This window comes from Rosa chinensis, chromosome 1, assembly GCF_002994745.2.
Source record: "Rosa chinensis cultivar Old Blush chromosome 1, RchiOBHm-V2, whole genome shotgun sequence".
NCBI lineage: Eukaryota > Viridiplantae > Streptophyta > Magnoliopsida > Rosales > Rosaceae > Rosa > Rosa chinensis.
The window spans coordinates 51,896,609-51,912,043 of record NC_037088.1 but is presented as its reverse complement, the minus strand read 5'-3'; the positions used below and the strand labels follow the sequence as shown (position 1 = coordinate 51,912,043).

At 38.3% G+C, this 15,435-nt stretch overlaps 3 protein-coding genes across 5 annotated transcripts; 2 read left to right on the top strand and 1 right to left on the bottom strand.

Moving 5' to 3' along the window:
• The first annotated feature begins 961 nt into the window (after window positions 1–961).
• Window positions 962–4,338, top strand: LOC112182043. The gene is made up of 3 exons (XM_040517441.1): window positions 962–1,195; window positions 2,549–3,464; window positions 3,679–4,338. Exons 2-3 carry the CDS (start codon window positions 2,575–2,577, stop codon window positions 4,142–4,144), a joined length of 1,356 nt encoding a protein of 451 aa, XP_040373375.1. The 5' UTR covers window positions 962–1,195; window positions 2,549–2,574; the 3' UTR covers window positions 4,145–4,338.
• Window positions 4,339–4,907: 569 nt separating this feature from the next.
• Window positions 4,908–8,870, top strand: LOC112182040 (ethylene-responsive transcription factor CRF6). Of its 3 annotated transcripts, none has more exons than XM_040517455.1 (4): window positions 4,908–5,067; window positions 5,300–7,035; window positions 7,691–7,773; window positions 8,617–8,870. In XM_040517455.1, exons 2-4 carry the CDS (start codon window positions 6,114–6,116, stop codon window positions 8,620–8,622), a joined length of 1,011 nt encoding a protein of 336 aa, XP_040373389.1. In that variant the 5' UTR covers window positions 4,908–5,067; window positions 5,300–6,113; the 3' UTR covers window positions 8,623–8,870. The 3 variants fall into 3 exon arrangements, with proteins under 3 accessions (XP_040373389.1, XP_024176238.1, XP_024176237.1); XM_024320469.2 differs by having other exon boundaries at window positions 4,909–5,067; window positions 8,607–8,870; XM_024320470.2 differs by lacking the exon at window positions 5,300–7,035 and having other exon boundaries at window positions 8,607–8,870.
• Window positions 8,871–9,235: 365 nt separating this feature from the next.
• Window positions 9,236–10,700, bottom strand: LOC112194704 (uncharacterized protein At4g00950). Its single transcript, XM_024334923.2, has 2 exons — window positions 9,789–10,700; window positions 9,236–9,545 (listed from the first exon to the last, which is right to left on the bottom strand). The coding sequence occupies exons 1-2, from the start codon at window positions 10,419–10,421 to the stop codon at window positions 9,468–9,470; spliced, it is 711 nt and encodes a 236-aa protein (XP_024190691.1). The 5' UTR covers window positions 10,422–10,700; the 3' UTR covers window positions 9,236–9,467.
• Between the last annotated feature and the right edge of the window lie 4,735 nt (window positions 10,701–15,435).

Sequence of the window (15,435 nt, the reverse complement as noted above, 5' to 3'; positions counted from 1 at the left end):
CACTGGGTTTAACCATTGTGGTCTCTAATCTAAATCCTTGTTTAGCCTTTACCATAAGTCTTCAATGCTTCCATTTTACTTCATCAATGGGGACTTTCCGAACTTGAATTTCTTCAATCACAAACTTGCATTTCATGCCTAACTATAGTCTAAGCAGTGGGCACACACTGGAAAACTAGATTCAGGTGGCCATAAAGTTCGTCTTTTAGGTTCCTATCAATCCTGCTTAAAAGGCATTTTCTTGCAATAAATAGTGTCCCATAGTATAGCAGTCCCATCTGATCCAGAATATAGACCACCTGCCTAAAGTTGACAGCTTACGGCATTACAATCCACTTTTTCATACATTACTGCTGATGTGATGGTGTATCATTTATTTAAATTCGATTTAACGTGAGTTTTATTTTAACAATCAATATAAGTTTAAATATGGATAACAAGCGTTGAGTGACTGAGAAACACAAAATTGTTAAGGTAAGATTGAGTTTTGAAATATGTGTCGAAACTCTTTTTTTACGGATGCTCCAAAATTTGTGAGTTCTATCATTTTCTATTCCACGCCCAAATTTCAATTTGCACATGAGCTTCATTCATTCATGGAGTCTAGTATAGATGCCAATTTTTCTTTGTTTGTATTTATCCTAGTGTGTTTATCTAATATCTACAGTTTTCCATAGGAGAAGTCGGAAAACTGGGTCCGGGTCCCCGGGTTGGCCCGATTAGGACCTATCATTTTCTCACTTGACCCGTGACCCCAATCCTATCCTTTTTCCTACGTGGATCCACCAGCACCCTACGATTCCCACATCTGCCAACGTGGCGCCAATCCAAACCGCTGAGATTAAAGCTTGTAATATAGTATTCAAAAACCCAAATGATGAAACATGGAGCCTAGTGAAAACGACACGGCGGATACTACAATCTCAAAACGGCGTCGCTTGCTTGTTTGTGAAGGTTTTAATTGCTTGCTGAAAATCCTCAAGTCTTGCAGAGCAAGCGTGGCTTTAAGAGAGAAATGATAACTGAAAATCTAAAGCTTCCTCCTTTTTTCTGACATGGGTCTCCTTCTTCTTCTTCTTCTTGTTCCTTCTCACCCTTAGATTTCAGAACTGTAACGGTTCCTTTTTTGTGTGTATGTTCTTGCTTTAATTGAGCTCATCGGATCCAGCAAGTACCCAATTCACCATTACTTCAGGTCTGTTTTCTCTGTTGAATTTGAGGGTCTAGGATATTTTTTTTTTTTTTTTTGTGGGTGGTGTTCAAGTTTTGATTTTGGGTGTTTTGATGGGTTGTTGATCAGGTTTGTTCATCTGGGTTTGTTTAGAAATGAAGAATTTTTATCAATTTGGGTTTCTGTATAGTGTTCTTAATCTTATCTGACAACTTTCATGTTAGTGTTAGCACCCAAAGAAGCTGTCTATCATTGTTAATGAATATGAGTTTATGAGGGTTTTATTTTTGTTGTGGTTGATTGCTTTTTTTTTTTTTTTTTTTTTTTTTTACCCTCTGTAGTGGTTGTAATGTGATTTGGTGCTTAGTGTTGGCAGGGTTATAGAATTGTTGCTTGGTGGTGGCTTTAGAGGTTATTGAGGTCAAATAAGATCCCTTAAGCATTTGCATTTGGGTATCTTATGGGAAAAGTGTTTGATGAATGATATTTCAAGGAAGGATTTAATTTGTTTAATTGTGTCGTATGGGGTTTGGTATTTGATGACTTAAGTTTGTCTCAAGCACAAGTTAGTTTGTTTCCCATTAGAGTAGTGCCAAATTTCTGTTTTTTAATATCATTTCTACAGGCATATACCTAATGGTCAAGCTTTAATCCTTGAGTGGAAATGGTGGTTCTCAGCAATCTTGAACTTGTCTGGCTTATTTTAAAGTCTTGCAAGTATTATTGGCTTTTTGTTGTTGGAAGAGCATGTTCTTGAATTTCTGATTTTTATCTGTTTTTACTGACATATTGCCTACCTGTGTAAATAGATGTGTTGAGTGGGTTTCTTAGTTCATTCAGAAAATGGGAATATGCTTTGAAGTTTTTAGTTAGGAATTCAATCATGTTTCCGTTTCTTGTAAGGAGATTTGGTGGTTTAAATGAAGCTCATTCTGAGAGATGATTGCAGCCCCAATGGAAGCAGCTGGATTGACCATGGTTTGCCTGACATTATTTAAAAAGTTAAACAAAATTAAGAGGAGACTATTTTAGACATATTCGGGCTTCTTATTAGATGGTTTCCATCGACACCATAGAGTTTTAACAATCTGAGAACTATCTAGTCTAAGAATTAGAATTTTGTTATTTCAACCAAGTGAAATCAGTGAATTGTTGAGTTATCAAATATGTTGGTATTAGGAGAAACAGGATCTGTGACGCATCTAAGGAATGCCAATTAGAGTGCTTTGTTTTCAGCTTCTGAACTTGCATCATGTTGATTTGAATTTTAGAGCTCTGTTTTAGATTCTTCTGCATCATATGTTGTTTTGTTACCCTCCGTAGTGGGCCTTTCATATTCTTTTTTGTTGAAATATCTGGGATATTCTCCTTTTTTACAGTCAAATGGGCACAATTAGAAGGTGATGGCGGGAGCAGAAGCAAGGGCCGTGTGGCAGAGAACAGCTAATCGTTGCTTTGTCCAAGAAGATGCAAAAAGAGCTCCCAAATTAGCTTATTGTCAATCCTCATCTTCAACAACCAAGCAGGTGGGTGCTGGGCCTGCAACTGCAACAGAAGGATTAGATCATCCTGGTGTTGGCTTCATGCCTATTAATAGGAATCGTTCATATTCCAATCTACCCCCGGACACAAGATGGTGGCTGCAAATGCAACCTAACTATGGCTACCAAAAAGATTTAACCTATGAACAGTTAAATGAGTTGGAGGCTGACATGGAAACACTGAGAGCTGGGTTTGTAGAACAAACATCCAAAAACAGTGAGTTCGACCAACATAAAGGAAAATTTACTGATATGAAGACAGGTTATGAAGTCCAAAAGAAAGATGTGGACGCTGAATATGGTGAGAACATACAGGAACTTCAGTACAAGGACATGAGGGAAACATATGAAAAAATGGGGATGGATACCATTGATTGCCCAGTTTCAGAACAGTCCAAGGAGTTGTCTTGTGAACCAGAATATCCCTGGATGGGAGGTGGGAGGACTGAACCTTGGTGGCGGACAACTGATAGAGATGAACTGGCCTCCTTGGTTGCACAAAAGTCACTTAACCATATTGAGAACTGTGATCTTCCCCCACCTCAGAAACTGTATCATAAGAGACATCCATATGCTGCTCATATTGGGTTTTCTGACCGCGATGGAATATTGGGGACATCTTTAGACAGGAAGGCTCAAGCCAGTGGTTTTTCCAGTATGACTACTCATCCACAGGGATATGCTGATACTGGGATAACACATGGAAAAAATGGAGATGCAGCTGATGAAGAGCACTCTGACACATCAATCAGGTAGTTACTAGATTGATAACTTTCTTGAATAATCACATCTTACTTCCCGTATACACATGTTTTCTGCCTGACATTGTCATTTCGCATGCTACAATCTTATCAAAATTGAGTTAATCAAGCTTTCATAACTCTTTTGACGTTTATTTGTAATTTTACACATGATACCCAGTCTTAAGTTTTATGGTGACTTGCAATCTTATGTTACAATACACAGGGATCTCTTAGATCTGCAACAACTTACTGAGGGTGACCCTACCAAAGCTCAGCTAATTGAAGCACTGTGCCATTCTCAAACACGTGCAAGGGAAGCTGAGAAGGCAGCAAAGCAAGCTTGTGCTGAGAAGGAGCATATTTTTAAGCTCTTCTTTAAACAAGCTTCTCAGCTCTTTGCCTATAAGCAGTGGTTCCAATTGCTGCAGCTGGAAACCCTTTATGTCCAGATTAAGAACAAGGACCAGGCAGGCTCCACTGTTCTCCCGGTGGTCCTTCCTTGGATGTCAAGCAGACGTCGAAAATCACACAAGAGCTGGCGTAAGGTTCCCAAAGGTAAACGAAGCAGGCGGGTCAACCCCGGATATGACATTTCCAAGTATGCCGTTGCACTTGCACTGGGGTTCGGTCTCGTTGGTGCTGGCGTGCTCCTGGGATGGACTGTGGGTTGGATGTTACCTTCTTTCTAGGCTTTTTAAGTAGTTCTGACCATTTTATGCTCTTGTATTGATTGGTTTAAAATGGAATGTGTTGGTAAATCTCTTCCTCTGTGTATTCCAGTAGATTTCTCTCAGTTTTTTTTTTTTTTTCTGTTTAAATTTCGAGGTACTTGTGCTTCTGCAAATGATGTGATTAGATTGTGTAAATTCTGATTGGGGTTCAACATTTGTATCTTGAGTGTGATGGCACAAGTTTCCACATTTGTATCTTAAAGTCTGATTGTATGAGTTTCATAATGTCACCCCGCCTAAACAGACCGGAATCAAAATTGTTTTATCAAATGATGTGTCTAAGCAATCAAACTCCCATTTATTTTGAACATTGTTTACCAAATGTAAGTATAGTTATGCGGTATACTAGTGTTTCGACATATCAATTGTGAACCACCACCTTCCAGAAACTGCATATCAATTGTGAACCACCTTCTAGCAACATATCAGTTTCGTATTAGTCTTAGATTAGCTCAAGATCAAACAAAGGTAGACTATCAATGCATGGAATTGGGTTATCTCTATATTGAATACATTGTAAAATAAATCTTTACTATGTAGTATCTCTGTCTCAAGTCAAACTTCAGTTGCATCATGGACGGACGAGGTGGAGATAGTAATAGAAAGAAAAAGAACACACTATATATCATTTGGCCATATATATTATATGGGTCGGGTTCGGGTTGTAATTGGTTTCAATCCAAGCCCATCAAAGTAGATCCTTTTTCAGCTTCGAGTTCAGAGACGCAGACAAGACAAAACAAAACCAGAGCTACTCTCTCTCACACACACACAGAGACACAGAAAGAGGAACAGAACAGAGATGGGGGTGATGGAGAAGCTTAAGATGTTCGTCGTACAAGAGCCTGTCGTCGCAGCTTCTTGTCTCATCGCCGGCGTTGGTACTCCCTTTATCTCTTTCTCTCTCTAATTGAGCTCTTCAGTAATTAAACCCTATTTGACTTGGGATTAGACTGATATACGATTCCAATGGCATTTTATAAAGATCGAGTCTTTGTGTATATATATTTTAGGGATTTTGATTATGAGATTGGACCCAGATAATGAATTTGCCTCTGTGTTGTTTTCTTTGAACGATCTAGTGATAAAGACTTAATCTTTAACCTTTTTCAGCTCGTTGAAGCTACGCGGGTCTTGGTTCTGTGCCCAAGTTCATCGCTTTTCTTTATATAGGGACTGTGAAATTGATGTACTAGTACCCATTTAGCCCTTTGTGCTTAATTGTCTGGCTCAAGAAATCTAAGGCTTTGGATTCTGGTTTTGTTTCGGTAGCTTTGGTCTAGGAGAGTAATGAGACGGTTATTTGGCCGGAACAACATTGCAATATGAGCTCTAGGATTGGCAAGCTCATTTGATAATCGTAATGAAGAATGCAGATGGTGGGTACTTGGGAGTACAGAGTGATTGAGACTGAGGAATACATAGTTGGGAGACTGAGATAAAGCCGAGAAAACAGTGTTGTCGCATTGATTTATTTCTTTTTAGCTTTCTTTGCACTGAGATAGGGGTTTCTTGAGAAAACAGGAAGGTGACATGATCTGTTGAATGGAAATCTATAGAGGATGTGAACCTCCCATCATTCTTTCTTACACACAACTCATCTTGTTTCTATTTTTAGCTACCGCATGCAATCCTTGTCTCACAGGCAGAGCCTCAGACAAAGCTCCCTTCTTTTTCCTTACCACTAAGTTAAACAAAAAACACAAAAGAAAAAAGGGTTTTTCTTCTAGAGTATATTATTTGAGAAACACTCTTCTTTTTCAATTTTAGAACTTTGGTGTTTTAAGGTTTTTGGTTTTCTAACTGAATTTTGCAAGACATCTCGGGTTTTTCTTCTTTGGGATGTTCCTATAGTTTTCTTTTTTTGCTCTTTCTTCTAAGGGTTAGAGGTGTTTGGCTTTAAAACTCAAAAAGATTGAATCTTCTTATGAAACGGGAGAATTTGAAGATGAAGCAACCAAGCAAAGACCAGAATACAAGTTCCACCAAGAGAATTCGCATCATATATGATGATCCCTATGCCACTGATTGTTCGAGTGAAGATGATGAGGAATATAATATTAAGAAAAATAGATCAGTGCGTAATAAGCGCATTGTTTCAGAGATTTTGGTGGGGGGTACCCCATGTGAATCATCTGCAAAGACTTCATTCAATTGCAATACCTATGGCACCAAGTTTGGTACTAGTATGGATTTCGATGACAGTAAGGAAACTCGAAGATGTGCTACCAAATATAAGGGAGTTCGGCGTAGAAAATGGGGAACGTATGTGGCAGAAATTCGAGATCCATTTCGAAAGACTAGATTATGGCTTGGCACTTATACTACTGCAGAGGAGGCTGCTATGGCTTATCAGAAAAAGAGGGTTGAGTTTGATAACATAAAGTTATTGCAAAAGACTAAGAGTAATCTTGAAAAGTTGCAATTATCAGATAAGGCCAAGGGAATGTGTGAGACCAAGCATAATTATCAAGGCAATCATTTATCAGAGAGTCAGGATTTATCAGCTGATGCTGCTATTGAAACTGTTTCATATGAAGACACCAAAAGTGTGTTTTCTCATCCATCACCTTCATCTGTGCTTGATATTTCTAGTACAGCTGCACAAAATTTTGGACTCAGAAAGTCAGATGAAGAGTCCACTTTGGAGGTTTCTGGACGAGAAGGCCCTGTGCCACTAGATTCTGAAGAAGAGCAATACAATTTGAAGGCTCCTGAAAAGCCAACATTGTTACCACCCGTACATTTGAATATTGGGTTTGTGGATAATTACATGCTTGAGTGTTTGGATCGGTATTTTGATGGTATGACTGACATAGTTGATCATCCTGCATGTGATGATGTAAATGGTGAGGTTATCAATCTTCCCTCTCTTGACTTAGACTGATTGGGTGGTCAATGTTAATTATCCAAGCAGGATTTTGCTTGCGTTGATTAAAACCTGATTATGGTGACCATAGGTTTTGTAGTAAGGAATTTCTAGTAGTTGTAGATTTATACTCAGTACTTTTGACTTTAGTAAAGCGAAAGGCTTGAAAAACATTTGGGTGGTCCTGAGGTTAACTTTCTCTTTGGAGAGAGTCCTTGGGTTTTCCTTGCGCTTTTTGGGAGCCGTCCTAGATCAACTATCAGATTGGTATATATTAAAGAGTAACTAACTATGTTTTGAACTTGTTTGACAGAAGTGACATTGCTAAGAAAATTAGTACATTCTCACCATAGAAATGTTCTGTAATAGATTAAAATTGTGTTTTCCTATTAGGAAAAGTGGACACTTCTACATCAGTTATATTCCGAGGATGAAAACTATATTCCATTGTGTTATGACTTATGAGAGAGGGATCAATGTCTTTAGTTTATACAAGTTTGTCCATATGTCTTTAGAAAGATGTAGTGAGGCCAATAAAATTCTTCTGGTGGTTCCTATGTCTTTAGTTTATACAAGTTTGTCCATATGAGTTTTGCATGTCTTCATCTGACTGTTATTGTTCATTAAATTTTCAGGACTCTTCCTTCCAGCTGTAGTGAGGCCAATGTTAGATTCCTTTGAAGCTTCTAAGCAAGTCCCTCAGCCTGCTTTAAGTGATGTGAGTAGCAGTGCACTTTCATTTTTATATATAATTCACCAATTTATGCACATTGGAGTACTTGGATCTATTATCTTGTTTGTTCTTTTTTCTTCCCCGCCTTTGTTTATATAAGTAGGATGAGTAAACCATTATGAGGGAAATGGAAAAGACCCTATTTTCCTAATTAATGATTCCCCTACTTCAAGAAAATAACTACGGAGCTGCTTCATGGAACCATGTTCCAAGGAGTATGAATTTTATGAGACTGGTATATTCCATGCTCATCATGCTATAGTTAGGTTTGTTGCCCACAGAAGCCTATGGATTCTTCACCTTATAATAGGTTGACATGGTTTGATTATGTGCTCTTACAGCTAAGTTGAAAAGGATAGGAACAGAAAGATGTAGAACTATTGGATATTCTCAACACGCTTCCTTGTGTAAGATAGGTCAATGTGGTTTGGTTATATACTATTTAACAGCCACTAGTATTTTTGATGAAAATGATAGGGACTGTATAACTCTTGGATCCTCTCAACTTGCTCTCTCCCTCAAAATTGGTCTACATGATTCGATCTGGTGAACTCACTTCTGGTCCTCAGATAGAGGACTAAATGTATCTGGCTAGAACTTAATGAGCTACATCAGGAGAAAATATGTTTTAATATTAAGTAGTTTTTCTAGCCTCAACTATTTGAAAACTTCCCAAACTACCAATATTTAAAATGAAGAGGATTATTTCTTTTTTAGACTGTTAATACCAATTTCATAGTTTCACCACATTCAACATAATCAAGTTAATGTTTCTTGCATTCTTTGTCTATATATTGATACCTGAGCATGTTTTTCAGGTGGTTGCAGGTATGACGGGTAAAAAATAGAGGCAATATGATTCATCGATACAAGTGACAATTAAAGAACCCCTCTTTTCCATTTTCATGAGCAATGTAATAAGCTTGACAATCATGTATGGAGATGCATCTTGAATCATCCTCTATTTTTTTGTAGGCATATGAATGGTTTTCATTACCATGTTCATTCATGGTGACCTGTATCTTAACCCTACTTAATGAATTTAGTTGTTGATTTGAATGGCGTATATGTTTTGCCTATTATTTTCTGCCTGAATTTGTGCTGCTACATCTCTTGTTGCTTCTTATATAGAGCTTGACATTGGTTCCAGCCACTTGACATATTTGCTAGTCATTGGGGGGATGAACTCCATTCCACTAACTTCCCCAATCCACTTTTAACATTCTAAGCAGCAATTTTAGTGTAGAAACAAACAGATATGCGCATGCCATCAAAAGAAAACAACCAGTTCCCTGGATATGTGACACTAGAGCTCTTTGTTTTGCCAGTGATCTGTGACAGTACTATCCTAACCTAGGAACTGTACCAGTGATAAGTTGCAAATTGGGAAGAAAGCGAGGGAGTAAAGCTACATTTTTCCTCACGCATGCATATTTTTCCACACGCATGCATTTCAAGCCAACAAACTTTCATTTCAAATGTCCCTATGGGGACTAACTGACTAGTGATTACAACGTCCACCGACATTTGGGACACGGTCCGGCTTTGAGCCCGGTGTTGTTTTTCTTTACACATAAAATAATAAAATAATATTACACGACTAGAGCAGTTTTTTTTTATGACTACAGCAGTTGACAGGTAATTAGTGTGGACACATACCATGGTGCCCAGAGACAAGTCTAAATCACAATCTCATCTTGTTTTGATTTCCTACTCTTCCATGGAACCACCTGCTTCAACCCTTGTTTGATAGTTGCCTGTAAAAATGAAAGCAGTTTATCATCACCTACAAATAACTCAGTTCCAAGTATTACTATTCCCCTATTACTAAAAGTCTAAAATTCTCAGACAATTTCTTGAAGTACACAAAATCACAACCAACTAGATTTCATAACTTATCCTCAAATTCATAATTGTAGCCAAATGAAAGTATAAGCTAGAATACAAAACAACTAGAACTAGAAAGTAGAAACCAAAAATGATGAGAATGAGAGATATACCCAGAACTGAGGCCTTGAATGAGAGAGACTGGAAAAGCTCCTGGCCCTTCTATGCCTTGTGTTCTTCACCCTGAAGCTGCTACTCTTTCCAACACTGCCACCACCACCACCACCACCACCATCACTCTCTCCATCCACAGATGATGGAAAGACATAATTAGCCCCACCAACCTCTCTTTTACCCTTCCAGACCCTCCTCCCCCATGAATCAAACCACTTTCTTTCCTTAACCCCACTCTTGCTCATAACCAAAGCACCATGCTGCCCTGATCTCTCATGATCAGCGCTAAAAGACCCATAACAGTCCCTCCCCACCATCCTAAAAGAAGAGGACTGAAACCTTGATCTCCCCACATAAGGACCCTCCAACACTGTGGTGGGTGAGAGCAATTTGGTCTCAAGCAACAGCCTTGGAGGAAGTTCCAAGCACTTTGGGGATAAGTCAACTGGGTTTGGTATGGTTGCAAGGTCTGTGCAAGGCCTTGGCTTTCCTGGCTCTTCTTCCCATCGGAATGGTACTGAAACTGAACTGTAGAAGGGTGGGGTTAGACACCCAGAAGGCTCATTTGACTGTATGTGTGAAATGGAGAACAAGGGTAGCTTTGGTGACTCTGGCTCTGCCTCAGATCCCATGGCTCTCTATGTCTCTCTCTGGCTTCTCTTTGGTGTTTTGAAGCATAAAGGATCGAGTTGGAGTTGGAGTTGGGGTTGGGGTTGGGGTTGGAGTTGGAGTTGGAGTGTCGAGGAGGGGAAAAGAGACAATGGAGAAGAGGGAAGGAAAGTGATCACAGAAAAAGGGAAGCTCTTTTAGTCACATCTAGTAATTAGTGGAGCGTAGTAAATACTAAATTTCTAGTGCCCCAGGGTAGAAAAAGCAACACAGCTTTCATCCTATCTCCCCTCTTATCGGGGAAAACAAGAAAACGACTTCACTATGCTAGTCAACCCATCACATGAGGACTTGTGGCAGTAAACAAAGTGCTTAGATATTTTTACCAATTGTCAAGCTCGAATGGTATGGTCATGGACGGACCAGATTGTTATGGCAAAGCATAGGATGCCAACCTGTTCCGGAGAATAATACCCTTTTCAGCACTGAACGCGTCTTGGACTTTAGCTACTCCATCAAAGTCCCTTCCAAAGAAAAAGTCACACTTCCAATTTCCGCCAAAGACCAGACACTTCTTCCATTCTCTCAAGGCAACTGCACGTACCATGCAGCTGGATTTTGAAGGTCTGAAAAATATGCATCCAATTTGGCACTAGATCTTTTGACCCAAAAAAAAAAATGGCACTAGATCTTATTAAGGATCATAGAAAAGGATACCTTCTTCATTGTGGAGGAAAATTGGGCTTTACTATTTCAACCATCAAAAAAATGGTAACAGTTATCTTTCAAAAAAAAAAAATGGTAACAGTTTTGCCAGAAGAAGTTGGATAAACTTTGGTGAAAGGAAAGTCAATAAATCTACATCACACAATCTAGTTGATAATACTCCACTCTTAGGCCTAGTAATGACAGAGATCTGAAGCCACACAAAATTTACGGCACTGGTATGAGCGTTCAAGACAGCTTTGCTACTAATTGTCATGACTCATAATCAAGGTACAAAAGTCAAGGGAAAAATAAAGAGAAAACCATCTAGTCATTTTCATAATTAATCAAAGAAATAGTTTTGCTAAAAGCAGATTTGCTATGACGTAAAAGATGTAACCCTTCTCTCTCTGTTTGGACTGAGGCCTAATGTAAACCACCAACTCAAAATAGCAGGTTTAATTTTCCTTTTCCCCAGTACGGTATCTTTGAAATGAAGAACAAAAGAAAAGTACTTCCTTAATTATTTAGCTGGAGTAGTGCAGTGGAAGAAATCGAAATAACAATTATAATGTATGATTAAGCTGAAGTCAGATCAGCTTAATCGATGTTGATATAATTTGTTACACACTTGCTGAAGCCATAATCATTGCCAAATTTTAATAGGTAAGTGTTACAGATGACAATGATTAAAGCTTAATTATGGCATCCCCCTCTAAAACCGAAAGTAGAAAGCAACAAAAACCAGAAAAATAATGAAAACGTTTTTCCAGTGGAAGAGTGGGTGATGGCAAGTAACAAAATCATGCTTATGAATCCCATCATTAGCTTAAGTGCTTATCAGAAGCCCATGAAAGATGGAATTCTTCAATCTGTAGCCTTTAGGCTAAGAGCATTTCCATATTCGTCGGCAAACCACCATATTCAACGAGGTATTCGTTGGTAAAGGAAAATGAACTTTGCTAACAAAGGACTTTCGTATATCATCCCGGACAAAATATTTATCGGCGTAGCAACCTTACCGACAAAAATTAGTTGACAAAAACTCTCAGACAGAAATAAAATAAAAATGGATATATCATCACCAATGCCATTTTGGCAACTTAATTTTGCATGAGTTAGGAATCCAACCCAGAACCTATTAGGGCAAAACGGGTTGGAGAGATTCAACATTAATTTTTATAAACTTCCTACACAATACATTCCTCATGCGAGATACTCGATCTCATCCTTCTACATCATCATCTTCCTATAACATGATCAACAGCCTCCTCTCTCCTCCAAAAACTGGTCTCTGGCCACCAATTATACGATGGTGGCCAGACCAGCAGAGAGCATCCGTACCTCTAGCCTATTGCTTTGACCATCTGTATCCTTAATGTTGTCGTCGGAATCAACCCCCTTGTTCACGTTGTTGGATTGTCCACAAACCTTACGATGATGCGGCCGATCAGGACTAAATTCACAATAGTCTTTGGTAGGGAGGTCGGCCTCGTGATTTTGTTCCCACTTGGACATTCCGCAACCCATCGGAGGAGGTTCCCATTTGGACATCCCGCAACCCATTGGAGGAGGCTAGACGCTAGATATGGGCTGCTCAACTGCTATAGATGGATGGAGAAGGAAGAGAATTAATGTATATGAACAAGAATTGACTCGATCGATGTGGAAGATAAATAAAAGCAAACAAAGTGAACGAGACGTGTTAGGAATCGAGACAAGGCAACGTACAAGAGAGGTTTGCGGGATCCTAAACTATATAATTCATGCATTGCATGTTGAATGGCCGTACGTTAAGAAGCTTATTCTCCATTTTCGAACTCAATACTCATGTTATGTCTACAATCAGTCTATTTGTGACCAATTAATCACATGTGGGCATGTCTAAATTTACCGCTGATTAAGTACCAATTATCATGGAAACGTTTGATTAAAGAGGGTTAATGTGAGGGATTACGCTCACTATTTTATCGAGGTGAACAAATTAAGATATACTCCATCAAACAAAGCTTACACTCACCTATCAATTTAATGTTGCAAATTTTCAGCTAAAGTGATGATCGTTAAAGTGTTTATACTTGTGATTTATAATTATGAACGTGAACTGTTCATCCATTGATTTGATCTAGTTCATTACCTTAACGATTGTTAATTTGGCTACAAATTTGCTTAAGTGATCTACTCATATGGACCTAAAAACTGAATAGTCGAGATGCTGATATGTGATCAAAAAGTTGGTCTAATAAATGATCCCTCAAAATAGCAAAAAAAAAAAAAGCAATCCCGCACCAGAGTTTTCACGCAATCTTTTCAAGGTATTAAGACCTATTTCTGTTAGATCATTAGGGTATATCCCCCAAAAAAAAAGTGATTGTAGGTGAGGGCTTATACCCGACAGCACGCTGAAGTAAGGTCATCTTAGTTCGTGGGACGACTCCCAATCATGATTACTCAATGTAGTTCGCTACCCACCCTTATCTTGTGGGGGGCCCTCTGACCCGAGGGTTTAGGGGCGTGCTTAGTGCTACTTCACCGAAGTGAACAAACCAGGACAACTACACCTCATCAAGCAAAGATTTACTCACCCGCCAATCACTTTAATGCCCCGCTCAGTTATAAGTCTCCACAGAGCAATAAAACAGATTAGTGTAATTCCTTATAAACATTCATTGCATACAATTTATTCTCGATATGGGATTCTAATTACTAATTACCATACCACAAACTTTGGTACTTTTCTTTCCAAATAATAAAAGGATGGCTAGCAATTCTTAAGCTTGGACTTCTATGAGACCCAAGAATCATTATATTCGTTCTGTTACCAAAGTGTTCATCTTGCGATGGCTCACTAGTAGAATAAGCCTCGTAGGATCTTCTCAAAATTTTCGTTCAGAATTCCAATAGAACATCAAGATTACCAATATGATATCCAACTCTATGAATATTATACATTAAAGTACCACAAGCCATTTGCCCCACGAATCAATCAGTAATTAAGTAATAAACATCCTGTCTTTCTTTATCAAAATAGCATTAACTCAAGTTTTATTCAAAATTGTTTCTGTTCATTATCCGACTATCTTTCCAAATAGTAAAATTAAAGAGCATGATCCCTGGCATTTAGTAAACCTCAACATCTATACGATCGATACTAAAACGTAGTATATATTCATTCTGTTGCCAAAAAGGTTCGTCTATGTTCTTTTCTAAACCTTCATACATTTAAAACAATAGAAGCCATTTGCCTCACTGCTTAAACTGTTTAAACAATCCATCCCTAATCCTATAACACTCCGATTCGTGTTCCATTTATTATTCATACACTAAATTATGCAGAACAATGACAAAGAACAAATTTGTTTCAACAGTCTAGGAAAAAAAATTTAGTAAAGTGCCCTTCATCAGAGAAGATTCCCATTTGGAGGAGGCCAGACGCTAGTCACAGGCTGCTCAACTGCTATAGATAGACGGAGAAGGAAGAGAACCTAATTTACATGAAAAATAATTGACTTAATGTGGAAGATAAATAAAAGCAAAGTAAGTGAATGAGTTTTCGGAATCGAAACAAGGCAAAGTACAAGAGAGGCCTGCGGGATTAGGATGATATAATTAACCATATGACACATACCCGTAGGACAGTCGATTGTTACAGCTATGGCCGTACGTTAAGAAACTTCTTCTCCTCAGTTTCGAGCTCAATAGTCATGTTATGTCTACATTCGTCTATTTGTGACCAATTCAGGGCTATTTAATCACACGGGGCATCTCTACATTGGACAAAAAGATATTATGGGGTGACAGATTATTCCCGAAAGCATGCCAGGGTGAGGTTGTTCGAATCTATGGGACAGGAGTTGGAAGAGCAGTTTTTTAGTATGAAATTTATAGGCGTGTTTAGTGCAATTTCACTGAAATAAACAAACTAAGATCATCACACTTCATCAAGATTGGCTTTACTCACACAACAATCACCATTTAATGCCTTGATTAGTTAATTAATTACAAGCATCTATTACATGGCTCAAAGATGACAACGTTTGATACAAGTGCTTAGAAACATTTATTTCGTAATTCATACTATATGTTTTCAATGTGGAATACCAATTACCAATATCATGGAAACGTTTGATCAAAAAGGGTTGGATGGATAATTCGATTCAAAATTGTATTAGTGCGATAAATGGACCGCTATATACAGTGAATTCATGGTTGGAGGGTATTGGCTAAACACCAATTTAGAATTATTAGATACAGTGTTTTTACTGAAAAACAAAAAAAGAAAGAAAAAACAGTGATTGTGAGATGAGGACTTATCCCTGACAGCACGCTAAA

Coding starts and splice junctions, on each gene's coding strand:
- LOC112194704 (XM_024334923.2), bottom strand. CDS start 10,421: ATGGGATCTGAGGCAGAGCCAGAGTCACCAAAGCTACCCTTGTTCTCC. Junction 9,546..9,788: donor ATTCAAGGCCTCAGTTCTGG/GTATATCTCTCA, acceptor TCATTTTTACAG/GCAACTATCAAACAAGGGTT.
- LOC112182040 (XM_024320469.2), top strand. CDS start 6,114: ATGAAACGGGAGAATTTGAAGATGAAGCAACCAAGCAAAGACCAGAAT. Junction 7,036..7,690: donor TGCATGTGATGATGTAAATG/GTGAGGTTATCA, acceptor TTAAATTTTCAG/GACTCTTCCTTCCAGCTGTA. Junction 7,774..8,606: donor CTCAGCCTGCTTTAAGTGAT/GTGAGTAGCAGT, acceptor CATGTTTTTCAG/GTGGTTGCAGGTATGACGGG.
- LOC112182043 (XM_040517441.1), top strand. CDS start 2,575: ATGGCGGGAGCAGAAGCAAGGGCCGTGTGGCAGAGAACAGCTAATCGT. Junction 3,465..3,678: donor CACTCTGACACATCAATCAG/GTAGTTACTAGA, acceptor TACAATACACAG/GGATCTCTTAGATCTGCAAC.